Source organism: Necator americanus, chromosome I (genome assembly GCF_031761385.1).
Source record: "Necator americanus strain Aroian chromosome I, whole genome shotgun sequence".
In the NCBI taxonomy this organism is placed as follows: domain Eukaryota; kingdom Metazoa; phylum Nematoda; class Chromadorea; order Rhabditida; family Ancylostomatidae; genus Necator; species Necator americanus.
In genome coordinates this window covers 22,677,291-22,693,980 of record NC_087371.1, presented here as the reverse complement: position 1 = coordinate 22,693,980, position 16,690 = coordinate 22,677,291, and the positions used below count along the sequence as shown (strand labels likewise).

At 42.4% G+C, this 16,690-nt stretch overlaps 6 protein-coding genes across 9 annotated transcripts in view; 2 read left to right on the top strand and 4 right to left on the bottom strand.

The window, feature by feature from the left end:
* RB195_006551 (uncharacterized protein) overlaps window positions 1-8,016 on the top strand; it is a gene marked incomplete at both ends in the record, with an annotated part of 35,218 nt that extends 27,202 nt beyond the window's left edge. Inside the window, 10 exons of one of the 3 annotated variants that reach the window (XM_064179708.1) lie at window positions 535-683; window positions 742-922; window positions 978-1,105; window positions 1,315-1,413; window positions 1,472-1,558; window positions 2,515-2,635; window positions 7,040-7,180; window positions 7,304-7,456; window positions 7,544-7,663; window positions 7,882-8,016. In XM_064179708.1, coding sequence (XP_064036639.1) covers window positions 535-683; window positions 742-922; window positions 978-1,105; window positions 1,315-1,413; window positions 1,472-1,558; window positions 2,515-2,635; window positions 7,040-7,180; window positions 7,304-7,456; window positions 7,544-7,663; window positions 7,882-8,016 — 1,314 coding nt within the window. Of the gene's footprint in view, window positions 1-534; window positions 684-741; window positions 923-977; window positions 1,106-1,314; window positions 1,414-1,471; window positions 1,559-2,514; window positions 2,636-2,780; window positions 2,828-4,265; window positions 4,732-6,770; window positions 6,930-7,039; window positions 7,181-7,303; window positions 7,457-7,543; window positions 7,664-7,881 lie in introns of those variants that run through there. The other 2 variants (XM_064179705.1, XM_064179704.1) reach the window with 2 other exon arrangements.
* Window positions 8,017-9,330: 1,314 nt separating this feature from the next.
* RB195_006550 (uncharacterized protein) lies at window positions 9,331-13,475 on the top strand (the record flags this gene model as incomplete). 2 transcript variants are annotated; one of them, XM_064179702.1, is made up of 9 exons in its annotated part: window positions 9,331-9,479; window positions 9,942-10,042; window positions 11,365-11,564; window positions 11,638-11,759; window positions 11,805-11,887; window positions 12,028-12,123; window positions 12,283-12,384; window positions 12,438-12,588; window positions 13,139-13,475. In XM_064179702.1, 9 exons carry the CDS (start codon window positions 9,331-9,333, stop codon window positions 13,473-13,475), a joined length of 1,341 nt encoding a protein of 446 aa, XP_064036637.1. The 2 variants fall into 2 exon arrangements, with proteins under 2 accessions (XP_064036637.1, XP_064036638.1); XM_064179703.1 differs by lacking the exons at window positions 9,331-9,479; window positions 13,139-13,475 and having other exon boundaries at window positions 9,946-10,042; window positions 12,438-12,592.
* A 368-nt stretch (window positions 13,476-13,843) lies between these two features.
* On the bottom strand, window positions 13,844-14,101 carry RB195_006549 (uncharacterized protein; the record flags this gene model as incomplete). The annotated part of the gene is made up of 1 exon (XM_064179701.1): window positions 13,844-14,101. The coding sequence occupies one exon, from the start codon at window positions 14,099-14,101 to the stop codon at window positions 13,844-13,846; it is 258 nt and encodes an 85-aa protein (XP_064036636.1).
* Window positions 14,102-14,209: 108 nt separating this feature from the next.
* On the bottom strand, window positions 14,210-14,644 carry RB195_006548 (uncharacterized protein; the record flags this gene model as incomplete). The annotated part of the gene is made up of 1 exon (XM_064179700.1): window positions 14,210-14,644. The coding sequence occupies one exon, from the start codon at window positions 14,642-14,644 to the stop codon at window positions 14,210-14,212; it is 435 nt and encodes a 144-aa protein (XP_064036635.1).
* A 386-nt stretch (window positions 14,645-15,030) lies between these two features.
* Window positions 15,031-15,720, bottom strand: RB195_006547 (uncharacterized protein; the record flags this gene model as incomplete). Its single annotated transcript, XM_064179699.1, has 1 exon — window positions 15,031-15,720. One exon carries the CDS (start codon window positions 15,718-15,720, stop codon window positions 15,031-15,033), a length of 690 nt encoding a protein of 229 aa, XP_064036634.1.
* A 99-nt stretch (window positions 15,721-15,819) lies between these two features.
* RB195_006546 (uncharacterized protein) lies at window positions 15,820-16,308 on the bottom strand (the record flags this gene model as incomplete). Its single annotated transcript, XM_064179698.1, has 1 exon — window positions 15,820-16,308. One exon carries the CDS (start codon window positions 16,306-16,308, stop codon window positions 15,820-15,822), a length of 489 nt encoding a protein of 162 aa, XP_064036633.1.
* Window positions 16,309-16,690: the final 382 nt, after the last annotated feature.

Sequence of the window (16,690 nt, the reverse complement as noted above, 5' to 3'; positions counted from 1 at the left end):
CTCATAGTGACTTCAAGACACGTTGATGGTTTACTGGAGTGTGGGAAACACAATGCTTGCTGGCACAATGGGAATACTTAGCTTTCGAAATGTTTCTTCAAAAGACAGGGCCGCCAGTTTCAGCACAGATAACAAATAATGTATTCCATAATATGCCCCTTGTCACGATTTTTGTTGTGTTTGTTATTTTATATTATCGTTGGAGAATTTCACCACGGTTACATTTTGGCATAGCTGCTCTAGCGCGAATTTTTTTACTATGAAAATTTCAATATGTAAACTTATTTATTCGAGAATCACACAAAATTTCATCTAGTTCGTCTTCGCCTCTTTCGAACCTCGATTGCCCACTTCAGATCTGTCTGAGCATATTTCAGCAAGAGTTTCGATCGAAATTATGATGTTCTTAGAACTGCTGTCATTACGGTCCAGCTTTAATTAATCGTGTGATAAGTTGTGTGTTTAGGTAGATCAACCGTCACTGTACACTAATCCATTTTGTGCTTGTCGATAATAATAAATAAACCCTTTTAGAACGATGAAGCATTGAAGTTCGATCGTATACTTTGTGATGTAATCTGCAGCGGAGACGGTACACTCCGGAAGAATCCAGAGATCTGGATGAAGTGGACGCCCCAGGATGCGCTTGGGTTACACCGTATGCAGCTTTCTATCGCTCAGAAGTATACATTTTCTGATTTTCTTTGGATATTTCGGGAATATGATTATTGTGGATTATAGAGGGGCTATGCTGTTGAAGGTGGGCGGTCGTATGGTCTATTCGACCTGCTCTATGAATCCAATAGAAGACGAAGCTGTTGTTGCGCAGCTTATTCGAACTTCTGGCGGAGCACTTCGGTTATGTGACGCGCATTCCCTTCTTCCTAAGCTTAAGGCTCTTCGTGGAGTTTCGTCGTGGAAGGTATCAGTATTTTTTGCTGCAAAGATTCTCAAATTTTGCTGTTGTCTCTTTGCAGGTTTTCGATCGTGACATGAACGTGTATGATAAACCACAAGATGTGTCGGGATTTCTGCAGAAATTGATCTGTAACTCATGTTTTCCCCCATCAGAAGAAGAAGCAAAATCCCTTCACTTGGATTATTGGTGGATATCTTGAAGCACTTTTGACTACTGCGATTCAACTTTTCTGAAGATTACAAAAAAAAAAAACGACTGGCGGATTATGTTTTAAAGTATTTCATGAGGGTTTTATCGCGGTTGAATATAGGAGTTCTCGCTCCCTTTCTTGAGCAAGAAATTAGATGCTGGAAAATGCCAGTGTATGGTTACATTTTCACAGATTTTTTTTTCAGCATGCGTATTGTTCCTCATCACCAAGACACTGGCGGGTTTTTTGTAGCACTGATCGATAAAGTTGCTGAAGGGAACTTTGATAACATTGTGGCAGCAGGGTTAAGCATACTGTTTTTCCTCTGTTATTATTTATAAGTTTAGTTATCGTCTTTTCAGTGCGCCTGCGCATAGGAAGCAAAAGATGTTCAAGGATGAACCGTTTACTTTCTTGAAGAAGGATGACGAACGATGGTTCGATATAAAGTAAGTGATGATGTCAATGAATTCATTCATTGGCTATTATTGGGATTTTTGGAAGATGTTTCTCTTTTTCTATTGAGCAGAGCTGTGGAGTGTTAATTCATTATTTTTCCTCAGACTACAACTCATAAGAACCACTCAACTTTTTTAAATTTTCTTTCTAAAGGAAAATCATGCAATTTTTTGATGTAGTTCAATCTGCAATCTCAAAAAAATTAAGTAAAGGAATGCATCCTTTTTCTAATAACTCAGACACAGAGGTCTTGTCTGGCTCAGGTGCTCCTTTGCTCATTTTGGTTTTGAATACTACCGCTGTGGGTTTCCACCAGTTTTGTCTATTTATACTTGCAAGGATCTAGGATTTGTTTGAGAAATAGAGCAGTCTCCTGCATATGTTTAAGCAACTCACTGTTCTGCTTTTTTTTGCGAGTGATATGAGAACTAAATACGAACGGCACAAACGTATGCTACACTGAAGACATTGCGCGATTGGCAGGAACTGAAAAGGAAAATTTATCTCCTTTTTTATTATTACAAACGCAAATGCAACATATATTCAACAGTTCTCGTACTTTTCCAACTTTAGCACATATTTTGTACTTCTCTAAACTATTTTCTGATTTTGATCACAGTGGAATTTTACATATCTTCCTTCCATTTTTAAAGTATTGTCCGGAGCAACCAGCAAAAGATTAGAACTCCTTTTCCTCTTTTTCTTTTTTTCAAGAAGTAATGATTTTTTTTTGTGGAAGTAATGCCGTATATTCCGCTTTGCGCCTCAAATAATCGTTTCGAGATTTGTGAGGGTTTGGGAGGGATCTTCTTTTGAAGTTGCGGGATGTGGTGAGTAGTCTTAATGACTATGCGAAGGTTAATTCGCGTCCTTTGCTTTCGTAACCTTTTTTTTCTGAATGTTTTATTGTTCTAATATTTTAATTATTGAGAGAGTGCAATTTCAGGAACCACTACGGCATTTTGGATGATTTCGAATACGAGAATCTGTTCAGCCGACGTCTTGCAGAGCACGACGTCAACTGTCGACAATTGTTCTATGCAAACAGTGCTGTCAAGGATTTCGTTGTGAGTTTCAACACCCACAGGGTACACCAACAGCAAATAAGTGCTGAAGTGTCTTGGAAATACTTTGAAAAAAATTAGTGCGAAAAATACAAAGAATTCTTGTTTCTGTTGCAAAAATTATGAAGGGACCTATGAACCTATTCAGAACGGAGACAATTACCGGCCGATTGGATTTCATTCGCTTCACAGCAGGTGTGCAAATAGAGCTTCTCGTGGGTCGTGTCAACTTTCTTGACAAATAGCTTCAAATAATCAGAATTCTTGGGAAAATCGGGACTCACACATGAGTTCTGATAATACAGGGTAGCTTTAGAGATTTCAGTTCAAAAGAGCAACTCATGTTCAAGGTTGGGAATGTGAAATTTTGCGCTTTTTCCGCCAGCGCTTGCAGAATCTTGCTGAAAGCACTGCAGATTGCTTCAGAAGCTGTGTAAAGTGAACTGCGGCTTGATAACATCTTTCTTACCATGACTGGTGGACAGCAGTAAGTGAAAAGGCGGTTATTGAATGTTATTGAAAAGTTTGAATATGCAAGTTACTGAAAAACCGGAATGGTAGAGGATAGCAATGAACGGACTTTCTTGCACATATACAAAGAATTTATAGACTAGATAGACCAGACCGCTTACACATAGTTGGGAGTCGGGTTTCTAGAACGCTACGGTCAAAAATTATGGGCTACTATAGAATGTAGAGGTCTGCCCCTCCTGCTTAAGTTATGATAGGTTTCTTCTTTGCTACATCCGTGTTTAGACGAAGCAGGAAAGTCGGATCCGAATTGCGCGGATCCTTGATGGATGATCGGTAGGAAACGAAATTGCTGCCGAAGGTGGAACGTGTTTTTGGTTCGGAAGTTGGAAAAGCGGAAGAATATTACCATCAACTGCTTGGCGATTGCCGAGCTGCACTTGGTCAATGTGGGGAGTTCATAGTAGTTCTTCACAAAGTATGTTTGGGTTTCTTATTTGTAGTATGACGATCTCTGGTAGTCTTTCATAAAGGATCGTCCTTGGAATAGATAGCGACGATATGCAATATGATAACGTATGAACCATAAAGTTGGATACATCTTATACATCATCTGATAGTGCGCTTTTTTGGACAAGTGGATTGTTCAGGTCTACTACGATTTGTATCGGCATCCCATTACATTCTTGACAGGTGACAGATTATTCGGCCTAGACGGGGATGGCGATGGGTGGGCAGATTGCGAAATTGTGCGGTTCGCTTACTGTCGGCTTTTGACTTGTTCCACGGCAAAAGTCGTATAACTACGTAATACGTTATCCACTTTATCCGTTAGATTTGCTGTGCAATTGCACATTGCTTGAACATCCTCCTTCTGGCTGCGGTTGTTAAAGGTGTTGAACTCATTCGAACTACGTCGGATCATTTCGTGTAGACGCCCACGTAATAATGACCGTCAGATAATTCGGCTGAACCAGTGTCGTGAAATCACCGTTGAAGTATGAGCATACTTGATCCTTCACTGGCTTCGTCTTTCGTTATCCTAGGTAAGCCATGCAGAATGGCAAGAATACATTATGTAAAGGTAAATTCGATATCTCAATGCGGCTCGATGTTAGCAAGCAGTTGTTTTGCAGTTGTTAACGTGTTTCGAAGTTTATAGTAGTCTTAAAATGCGGATTTGCGGTAGATATCGGATCAGTGTCAAGCAGTCATTAACTCAAAGTCGTGTGTATGCTACCGTTGCAGTTCAAATAGTTTTTGGATTAGATGAAGAACCAGTGGCAGTTGTCGGTGAATTTGGCATTGATCGACAGCCACAGGTGGATCAAAACGAACTGACTTGTGGTGCAGTTGCGAAAGCTGTACCGCTTGCAGGGGCGCAACTGATGCAATGGGAACCGGGCTCAGTTCCTCAGTTAGATTGCAGCTATCCAATCGCAACACAAAAGCTGTGTTATGAAATGGTTGTATTTGGTCTTTTGGCTGAGACTACTATGATGATTCGAGATAAAGCGCCCATTTGTTTGATATTCTCTGTGTTGATGGACATCGGCTTTTTTAAAGACAATTTTGCAGTAGACGAAAATTCTTTCCTTGTTTCCGAAAATGGGAACAATGGATTGTGATCTGTGGTCAGTGTGAAGTAACGCCCATATACAAGTTACCTGAACTTCTGGAGTACAATTATGATTTTACCCAAATCTTTCCTTCCTTCCCAGATTGACCGTAGTTCATTTCAACTGAATGCATGCAGGATCCTAAAGCAAACACTGCGGCATGGTGTTCTTGGAAGTGCAAAAGTCTTAATTTTGAGCATTTGGCGTTTAGCATAAGTGGTTACACATGTGCTCTTTAATGAGTCGTCGAAAGACTGACTCGTGCTGTACGTTCTAGAGTAGACCAAAATCATTTCTGGATTCGAGAAGTTGTGGCACTCTTAGATGAAGTGTAAGTCCTGAGTTCAACGCGATCCTTCACAGTGGAAACAGGTGTGTAATTCCCCTTGATGGGTTCCTCTTGGCAGTGACGACGATTATAAGGGAAAACGAAAATTAGTTCAAGAGGCGTTTAGCATCTTGTTGGATGTTACTGTTGTTAAACTATTTGGTTGTGTCAGAGGTAACGCTCTTGAGAGATCTTGTCTCCTGAGTGGAAAAATCCAAAGAAGAGGAATTATCATTCCTTAACGTAGAGATACAGTGGTCCAACGGTAAGTGGAAGAGACGATGGTTTCGAAAACCTAGCAGTAAAAACGTGATAGTTCACCCTCTTTGCGCTCATCCATGGAAGACTAAGAAATCAGTTATTCGGAACATGTTTAGGACAGCCGTAAGGGTGACATCCGATGTCCAGAAGCGGATCGATGCGGTTAACCTAGCGCAGCGGATCGCAGCTTCTAATGATTACATTGATAATGTACCATTCATTCATGTGGAGGTCAGGTCTTATTGGGCAGCGAGATTATGCCACAGTGAATGACTTGAAAAGGATCAATTTCTGCTTACCTTTCAAAACCGACAGCCTGAGTAATGTGATATGGACCAGTCTGGTTACGTGTGCTCTCGACGACCAAGTGAGAGTTGTAGAAGTACCTCCCACAAATCTCAAGAAGCAGTTAGTCTGAAACAGAATGTACGATGGCATTTGCCTGTCTCCAAACTGTGTAATATGCTCATTCGGTAAGGCGGGCCACTGCATGGTCTCTATTGTAGTTTATTTAATTTCGTGCAAAACATGTGGCTAACAATATATTGGCGAAACAGGGCGTCCTCTTTGTGTTCATATTAAAGAACATCTAGATGGGATGAAACATTCAAACGTAGCAACCCCTCTCGGAACCCATCGCAGAAAATGTCATGAAAATGCTCCTCTCTGTATGGCTGCCACGATCCTATCGTACGAACAGTAATTGTGGCTCACAGAACTTTGGAGGCATTTTGGATAAACACTGGTCCAAAAATGAATAGAAAGGAAGAGTGCTTAGCCGTGACCAACGAGCTGGCTCTGTATGAAGACTTTTGCGGGTTTTGATCTATGGGGTCATATGCGGGTCGCATCATAATTAGTACTAGCGGGGCGATTTTATCACGCGGAGGTCCGCTAATATCACGGCAGCGCGACTACTTAGGTAAGCAAACGATTAGGACTCTTTCGGTTTCGATTTTGGATGTGACATCTTAGGGAATGATGACTTGTTCTGGATGAGGCATTTGAGAGGATATATTGCAAATGATCTGACTTTCCAGGCTCTGACGAAGGCGACGACGCCGAGACGTTAGTCGTCATAAAGTTTGTTAACAATCTTGGCTCTTACTTCAATTTGACAATCGAAAAGTTGAGTGATGTCTGTGGATTATCACTCGTTGAGAGCGGGCACCTTTGCGAACGCCAGTGTCCCTGAGAATGAAAATACCATCGATTCCTAGAAGCATCACTCCACGAATCTGGGGTAGTACGGGTTTCGGACGAATAATGACTATATGGGTCGTAAATTGTAAAGATTGTCCCCCCCCCCCTTCGTCGAAACCAATTCGGACGAATCGCAGTGATGAACTCTCCCTCTTCCCCACAATCTACGACCCCGTACAGTCATTATCCGTCCGAAACCCCTACCACCTCCTGATTCGTGGAGTGGAGGTCCCTTTAATAATTGATTTGTTTTGGCATGGTATTGAAATGGGGCATCTCGTATCGTCCTAACGATAGGCAAAAATTGGCATATTGCGTTCGAAAACCTTCCGGAATGCCTTCACGGTGTCTCAATCTCGCAAAGAGTAAAACTGACTTTGATAATGTCGCATTCGCATCCGTGGTAGCGACGAAAGTGAGAGCTGTGAATGAGATGGAACCAAGGTACTCCATATGCTCCATAATAGCGTGAGGAGTTCAGAAGTGAAGAGCTGCGAATTTTACAATTGTGACTGCTCTTTTCAGAAACGCAACATGACAACAGTTTCAATCCAAAATGCAGGAATGAAGATGTTCAGTCGCAACGAACAAAAAGTTGAAACGACGAGGTTCCGCCTGTCGCAAGAAGGTATTCGTCACCTGCTCCCCTACCTGCAGAAACAGCTGGTAAGTTTTTTGACTGCTCTTTATTTCTTTTAAGTATTGGTTCTCATTCCTTTCTCTTTTCTTATTGCTTCTCCTGTATATCCGGTTATCATCAGATTCTTCTGGAACGATGACCATGTTTAGGTTAAGATCGATCAAGATGATATGCTGAAAATTTTGAAAACCGAGGAGACCATGATCCCTCTAGAATCTCTTCGATGCAAAGATGACGTTAGAGCGCAAAATCCAGGAAGTCTTGTGCTGTTTACAGATCGCGCCGATCCTGTGTGCACATGGGTTGGTCGTTCGCATTATCTCATACATTACTTCTTATTCTAGAGAACTGGATATTTTATTATTCCATTTATTATTATGACTTTTCAGGTTGGATTCCACACTGTAGCTCCATACTTGAGTAAGGAAGAACGTGTCCATATGCTTCGCATGATGGGAGTTGATTGCTCTGAAATCGAGCAAATGATGAAATCAAAGCGGAAGCAAAAGGTTGGTGAAATTTTTTCGATGTTTATATATGCACTCATACACTCGGGTCAAAACGATCTGATATGAGGTACAATCGGATGAGCAGTTGCGCTCGAAGAGCAGCGATGTGACATGCGTTCAGCTCCGCAGCCGGTTGGAGCTAATGAGGATTGCGAGTGCCACCTCTTACGCAATTGCAGCATAGTTCAGGTCGTTTTGACCCATGTTGTTTTGTTCAGGCCGCAGCTGATCGACTTGCTGCTGAATTCGAGAGAAATGAAGGCAAAAGCTTGGCATCCGATTCAATCGTCGTTGAAGGCGACGATATCGGCACCTTTCTTTCAGATAACGACGAAAGCGAAAATAGAGAATAGATTTTCTCCAATTTCCGTGTGTTCTATTTCCATTTCGAACTTTTCGAAAGATGATCGAACACCCATTCACTATTGAACTTATTTCGTACTCTGACACGTTTCCACTCCATTCCTCATATTTTTGTGCCATGCGCCAGGAGGTTATAACAAGATCGACCTTCAATAAAAAGCTATGCATATAATTGCGTGGAATGCTGATTCTCATCTCCTCATGAACGTTTTCTTTCACTTTTGCTTAGGTGTTCTTTCTTAATTTCCGATCAGTGTTGCTCAAACATCTACAGTGAATGCATCTAACGAAATTATAATAACTTGATGAAGTCCGGTAGTTTCTTCCCAGCTGTCTACGAACTCTTTGTTATATTTTGAATTTGGCCGTTTTTGTTTGTTGTTGTGATTCAAGATGTTGACCTTTTCTTGTTGAATGTTGTTTTATATTATGATTAAAGTAATATAATTTTGATGAAGGAGAGTTTCCGGATGTTATCTTCATCAAGTATTGACAGATGACCTTTGGTCTTCATGTTATCATCAAGTCTTTGTTATCTTTTATTCAAATGTGTGAACGTGTGAGAGTTGGGAGTTCTTCATAATCTTCGGAGCAATTCAGGATTCTTTTTTTCCCATATTTTCACATGTTTTTGTGTTCAAGTTTCCAGTTATCCCATTCTTATTACTAATAAGAGGCGCTGACGATTCAGAAATGTAGGTAAAGTAGATTGGATGCTTATAAGCTACCATATTTTCCGCTTTTGTCGTTCAAAATTGAGTCATTTTTTCAAATTCCGATGTTGGTCCTGAGCATCTCACAGGAGAAGTTTCAGTAGTGACGAGCGCAAATGATGAATCCAATTATGAAGCTGTGTCCGTCTAGCATACATCTGTTTGGAAAATCCAGCTATTTCCGTAATAGTTAGCATAGAACTCATTACCGCGTTTCCTCAGTCTGAAAATAGTCATGGCTGTAATTAGTCGTGTTGCTGAAAAGACATGAAGCCTGCATAGAAAACCCGGCATTTCGAGCGCAGGCGGTTATGGCCCGAACTTCAGATCGTTTTGATCCGACTGTAGTACCTGAACGCTTCACAGTGATCTCATGTTTACAACACCTTACTCAATGAACAATGAGGCGGTACGGATTGTGGCAAGCGAATATAGTATTAGGAAAGAATGTCGTGCCAGGTAGCCTGCTGCGTGATAAGTTCGCTTTGTGTCGTAAGGGAATGACAACAGGGGGATTTTTTTCACCAACCTCCTTCGGAAGTACAACGAACTGTTTTTTCTGACTAACTGTTTAGCTCATATCCGATAGGTATGAAGAACAATATGCGGAATTCCCCTCGTACTATCATTAACCTTACGGGCACGGCTTCGTTTCCCAACATAGTAGATTATGGATTTTACCAACTCAAGCTCAACATTCACTTTGGTTGGATATTCAGAGTAACGTATCCGAATGTTAGGTGCATCTTTTCCCCTTCAAATTGATGCTGTTTATGGTCCTTAATTGGTCACTTGAACAAATAGAATTATTAAGACGGGAATACCAAATAAAAAGGATCTTATGTTGTGAATAACGTGGAACGGGATGAAAATGCACTAAAGAGAACACTATTTCTACTTGAAATGGGTGCTGACCATTGGTCAGTAGTTTAGAAGGGATCTGCATCAAATATTAAGGTTTTAATTTCACTAGTCTTATATTGGAGCAGGAAAGTATGGCGGACGTGCGCTTCAGAACAATGCTCTAGTGCATAGATAGGCCACAGCGATCCAAATTACAAAAGTAGTGATTTATAAGTTTAATAAAACTTGCTAAACATCAGTCTTATAGATCTATGTAGTGCTGCGTTCTTGAGCTAATAAGCTCTTTCGTGAAGCATTTCCCTATTTGATTTCATTTAACTCAACTGAGCGATGTTTAGAGGAATGAGACGAGAGTTGTTGGGATGCGGCTTGTCAGAAGATGGGCAACTTGGAATTGGCAGCCGGAGCTCGGCGTGTGTTACTCTTCCAGAACAAATTGGTGTGTTCGCTTGGTGGTTTCTATTCACACACAAAGTTTTGTTCCCGGATTTTTTTAAAATCTATATATTATATTATTATGTTATGTTATTATTGCTATGCTTATATATATATATATATATTTCTACCAATAACGGTTCACAGGAGAGGCGCAGGACATGATGCGCGAAATTCTTCGACTTACTGTTCGGCCTGCCCACAGCAGAAGTAAATACACATGCTTTATTGCAAATAAACATGTTGAAACGGTTAATCTTGGAAGTGTCGTCAAGGTTGATTCATGGGCGGCGAATTGGTATAATTCGAATTGGATGACGGTGCGGTTACAAGAAAAAAGAATAAAGAAGGACTTCAGAATGTATCAATCTTGAAGAGATTCATTACTGAAAGCAACAGAAGTTCACCGATTGTGAACTGCTGTACAAGGGAGATAGCAGTTACATTTCGTGAATGAATTTGCCACCCATTACGTGTTAACTTCTTTTCTTCGCCTATGCCTCGCTTGCTCATCTACTACCAAACTTTTCATGCCGAAAAGATCTTGAATTAAGATCCGGAAGTAATGGTAAGCAACACGTTATTTTTTAAACAGTCGCACACGTCGCAGTCTTATCATACCACCGTGTGGTACCGGGGCTCTTTTTGTCAGTTGTTTGATTTAGAGCTTTACCGCTTTTGTCACTCTTTGGACCAGAAGAGCGCCGGAGATTAGCGTTCATAACGGTCCAAACGAGTTGTAGCAGTTGTTAGAGAATTAAGTGACCAAGTCTTGTTGATATTTCCTGCCCCTTCCTAATGATCCCAGGATGACATGCCATTGTTGAAGTGGTGGCCATTTAGCTTTGGTGTTCTTGTATCCACAAATATGAAACGGGCAGAACCATGAGACTTGTGCGACTCCTTCGTTACTTCTCTGATGATGTTATCCTTTCAATTTAGCACTCTTCACTTATTATTGCCCTATTCGATAACTATAGGCCTAGCTCAGCTCAAGTTTGGCTGAGAAACATGATAACGGAAGTACTGGTCATTGGATACTTCTATAACCAGTGACATAACAGCTCTATAAATGCAGTGAAGTGTAGAGATTTCAAATAGCTGGAAAGAGAGATATAAAGTTCCGATAACCACCGCATCGTAGCAGTGTTCAAGACAAAAAAGTAAGGTTGTTCAGGGATTTACCACTTGATGCTGAACTTCACGTAATCCTCAAAAATGAGAGGTGAACTTAGGAGGTTTTTGAATGTTTTATTTTTGAATTACCGGGTGAGGCAAAGGTTTGGGTGAACTCCATTTAATGACAGATTTAAAATACTTCTTTAGTTGGTGCTCCTCTGAATGCTGCGGGTACGGCTGTAGTAAGCGTAGCTTGTGGAGAGAAGCATACTATTCTACTAGCTGAAGATGGAAAAATGTGGAGTGTGGGTGGAAATGAAGATGGCCAGCTCGGAAGAGGCGGTCGAGGACCCGGTAGCTTCACTATTTATCCCGTTTCATTCAGCGGCGGCGTAAAAATGCTACAGGTACGGGTCTCTCTTTGCAATCTAAGTCTTTCACAATATACATTATATGCATTTTACCATCCTCTGTTTGAAGATTGCAGCTGGTCGGTCACACTCGCTATCGGTTGCAGAAGATGGCCGTTTGTTTGCATGGGGAAGTAACGAACATGGTCAACTTGCAATGCCTCGTCATATCTCATGGCAAGAAACACCAAAGTTGGTTCTTTAAATCGCTTCGTTTCTATTTCTTCTTTTGTATAGTTCAATTTTTCGGCGTGTGGGTGAACTCACTGAAGTTGTTCAAGTAGCATGTGGACCCCTCCATTGTATCGCACTGCTAGAGAGTTCGTTCAGGTTTCATTTCATTCTTACCCTTATATATCTGCACATAAAAAACTTCTCAACTTATCACTTACAGCTAATTCGTGGGAGGAAGGTCTTGAAGAAGTTCCCTCTAAAAGCCGATCTTATAATGTTTATTCAGGTGGAGCAGTTGCTGTTTGGGGTGAGCAAGCAGATGGTGCTATTCTACATTCTCCGCAAATTGTATCTCAACTTATTGGTGTTCCTATTGTAAGAGGTAAGGCATCTACATGCTTATTTATGAATGGAAAATAAAATGTTAAAAAGTTCTCGTTCCTAATCCATTTTGATGGTGACATTCATTCCACTTTGAAAGTTGCATGTTATTAGCAATCTTTCCTTCAATTTATATTTAAAGTTATTTTTTCATGTTAAGTGATTGCTGGTGGTCGACATTGTGTTGCTATTTCTGCTGGTGGCGGCGTGTATGTGTGGGGTCAAAATGAGTACGGCCAACTCGGTACAGGAGATACCTTGCGTAAGTGTTGATGAAAGTTAAAGATAGACACGCAACAACTAAAAGTTTTTCAGCTCGATCAACCCCGTTTTTCTTGGAAGGCATGAGTGCTATGCACATTATCGAAGCGTTCTGTGGTGACTCTCACACTCTACTACTCTCTCAAGAAGGACGACTTTTTGCATTTGGTTCTGATGCCCATGGACAAATAGGAGGCGGAAGGAAGTGAGCACTTTTTTATTCTCATATTCTCGTTTGTATTCTTGCAAGACCTACACGGACAAATGATGATTTAAGTTTTTTCTTAACTTAGGAACAACCTTCGTGAATGAGTAATGTTTTTGTTCTGTCGTGCATCAACACCAGCGAATGGGTTTTCGAAGCGAGCAGATCCATTTACAATGGATTAAAAGATTAATTAATATATGTAATATCAGCAGCATCACTCATTACTCCGATTCTTCCCAGATTATCGGAGACCAAGTTGACAATTACCGTTTGTGGTAGTAGCAACATTACATTAGACGATCTTCCAAGTCATCTTATCAAATGGTTTTGAGCTTACTTCACTGTTGTTTCCAAAAAACTATATCGTGTAATATTTGACCAAATCCAAACCTATAGCTCATCCATCATTAGTTAGAGAACCATACTTGTTGTCATCGTTTATTTCATGATAATCATTCTTTAACAATTGATTTCTTTAATTGACCCGGACACGAGGTTGTTACTATCCTTTATTCGTGGCTAACGAGCAGTTGATGGTTGTTCTCAGGGAATGTCTCAAATGCACTGCCTTTACATGGTCAGGCAACTATTTTGCGAAAATCAGGGATCTTACCATGGGACAACGATTGGCGCCAACGCTTGCCATTACTTTTATGGCTAAAATTGAGCTAACGATTTGGGAAACACGACCATTGCTTTATTGTCGATATATCGACGGCCGTTTCGTTGTCTATTCGTCTCAAGCAGAGATGGACAACTGTTTCAAGGTGCTAAGTGAGCAGTCGAAGTATATAAAGTTCACTCGGGATAAGCCTGAAGGAGAATGGTTACCCTTTCTCAACTTCCAAGTGCATATTTCAAACAGAACGCAGAGGACAAATTAGTACCGCGAACCCAAAAATAAGAATGTCCTAGTTCACTTTCTTTCTGATCATCTCACACAAGTTAAGAGGTCGGTGACTTACTTGACTTAATCGGCGGGCTGATGTCATCGCCTGGCGCGATTACCCGCATCTTCGCCGAGGTGTGCCGTCCTTGAACAAAGCTCTGCCCAACCTTCTCGATCTTCTGCGAGAGCTTGCACAGAATCAATCCATCCGTCGCTATTCCATATTCTGCGAAACCTTACGTCTCGCCTGAACTGCCTATCTACGCCGAGCGCCGTCAGGTCCTCTTTCACCACGTCAGTCCAGAACTTCCGTTTTCGGCCAGGTGGCTTCTTCCAGCTCGAACCCGGCAAACTCCTCAGAAGTCATTGAACAAGGCGATCTGCCGGTGTCCTAAATCGATGACGATTTACTTTAGCCACTTTCGATGGCGGTGCAACATGTTGATGTCTTCCACGTGTCATCCGCCGGTATACCACATCAATTTCTGCGTAAAGATCTTCATTGTGGCATACCCTAGGCCAAAAGTAGCCAAGTAGCCGTCTAAGCAGCTTTCGTTCCGTGCGATCAAGCTTCTCCATCACCGTTGATGGTGCTGCCCAAGTCTCCGATCTGTTCATCATGATGGGGCCAATTGCGGATAGGAAGACTCGCAGCTTGACTTCGTTTGTGATGGGGGTCGACCATAGGCATTTCGTTAAGGAGTTAAATGCAGAAGTGGCCTTAGCGCATCATTGCTCAACGTTCTTCAGCGTACAGCCCAGGTAACAGAACTCATCGACGAATTCTAACGGTTGTCCGTCCGCCCTGATTTCCGTTCGAGGTCTCGAAGAGATCCACATCTGCTTGCATTTATCAGGGCGTAGACGTAGGACATAGACTGCAGCCACATTCAATACAAGGTTGACAACATGTTGAAGTTTCGTACTGCTTTCCGCGAATATAACAACATCGTCGGCGTACTCGAGATTAGTCAAGGAGCGCCCTGATGGTGCTAAGACAACGTCGGCAGGACGCTTGTCGACTGTTCTTTGCATAATGTCGTCGATGGCGAAATTGAACAGGAAGGGTCCTGCCACTGCCCCTTGTCTTACTCCAGTTACCACTTCAAACGGTGTTGTACATCCGGATGGTGTTCGAACTGCAGCAGTTGTTCGTTGATTCATGTCATTAAGCAAGCGAAAGAACTTTCCAGGTACTTCATCGGGGCGGAGCGCGATGAGAAGACGGCCTCAGTGAGGAGAGTCGAACGCGGCTTCAAAGTCCAGAAACGCTAGTTGCATTGGCTTCGAATACCACTGCCAGATTTCGATCACTCCTCTGACGATGAGAACCTGGTCAATCGTAGATCGGCCAGAACGAAAGCCAGCTTACTTGCCGCGCGTTGTTTCTTCGCGATTTTTAATGAGTCAGTCCAGGATAATGCACTCCAATATCTTGTACATAACACACAGCGAAGAGATTCCTCGATAATTCCTAAGGTCCGTGACGGATAACTTCTTGTGGAGGGGAATTATGATAGCACGTCTCCACGAATCAGATATCCTTTCGTCTATCCATATTGAATGATGATGATCTTTGTCATCTCAAGATATTTTAGCATTTCTGCGCTAATCCAGTCGTCTCCACCAGATTTTCCATTCTTCATTTTTTGAATACAGACTAAAACCTCCGACTCGGTCGGTGGCTCCTCGTTAACCGCATATGTCGGTCTATGAACATTCCCGAGTTCAGGAGCTGACGGCGCTTGCCGGTTCAGCAAGGTCTTGAAGTGTTCCCTCCAAATTGGAAGGGTTGCTTCACCGACAGCCTCTCCATTGGCAGTGTTGAGGACAGGAGAACATCTTTTCATTTTGCCACTATACTGTTTTAGTAGTGCATAGGCTTTCCGCGGGTTCTTGTCCTCCCACGCCTTCTCAAACTTCATCGCTCTTGACGTCCACTCGTTATCGCGGTCTTGTTGCAGTTGACGACGCAGCTTCCTTCTAAGACGCTTTTCCTGGTTGAAGTCACCAGCGCTGCGCGCGACACATACAGAATTGTACGTGGATTTCGTTTCCGCAGATGCGAAGGCAAACTTCTTCCGCGGCAACAGAACCGAGAGCGTTTCCTTTGCAGCGTCTTGGATGCACTTTGTGAAGGAATTCACATCGCTAAGCTTCTTCCTGGTCCGTACTCCAACATGAATAGACACGCGTTGGCGGAATTTTGTTCTGCATTCATCGTCTTTCAGACCTGCCATGTCGATTTTTGATTGAAGAGGAACTCCTCAGTTTCTCTTGTGGAACCGTATCTTGAAGCTGAGGAGAACCGGACGGTGGTCAGAGTCGAACGCGACGTCTCAAACAGCTCTAGATTTTCGGATATCTGGCTGAGGAATGTTCCTCGCCAGAACGTAGTCAAGCTGAAGCTTAAGAGTCCTCATCTTCCGCTTGCGCTGCTCTTCGGGCGTTAAAAGGGTTGACTCCTGCCACGTGAGCTGATGGCGTCGATGATTCCTCTTAAAGGTGGAAGCGATAATGAGGCCCGTGTGTTCGCACAAGTCGACCAGAAGGTCACCGTTGTCCTCCGCTGGATAATTCCATTTTCCTAGCACATCGGATTGCTGTTCGAATCCCATCTTCGCATTTGCGTCGACTCCGACAATGACCACCTGCTGACTTGGTATTTTAGACATCAACGCATTGTGTTCATCATAGAAGGCGTCCTTACTGTTGTTCTCAGCGGTTTCCGTAGGTGCGTGAGCACTTATGGTCCAGAGTTTACGTCCTCTGCGATCCCGGAGTCGTAGAAAGGCGCATCTAGACGACGTTGAGCCAAATTCCTCCATTAGGTTCTTGTAATCGTACACAGAGATATCGCAGAAGTATGGATAGAGTGGCTTGTTGGAGTTCGCTCGATAGTGTTCGGCAGTTCAGCGTGACGAAACTCGAATGGTTGTTGCCAAAGATTCCATGCTCCCTTCAGGCAGCTTACCTTTCATTTTATGGGCTTTGGCGATGTGCTGGACGACAACACCTTTTTGCAATGTATGGGAATCTTTCGTCATATAACAGTGCAGGTTATATAACTCGTACGTTCCCAATACGTACACTCGAACGCCTGATTGCGTTTAGTTAAAGCAGAGACACCACGTGCAGATAGCAATCAGACTCGTATACGCGGCCCCATAAGAGGTCGGTAGTACGAAATATGTTTCGCACGGCCATCTC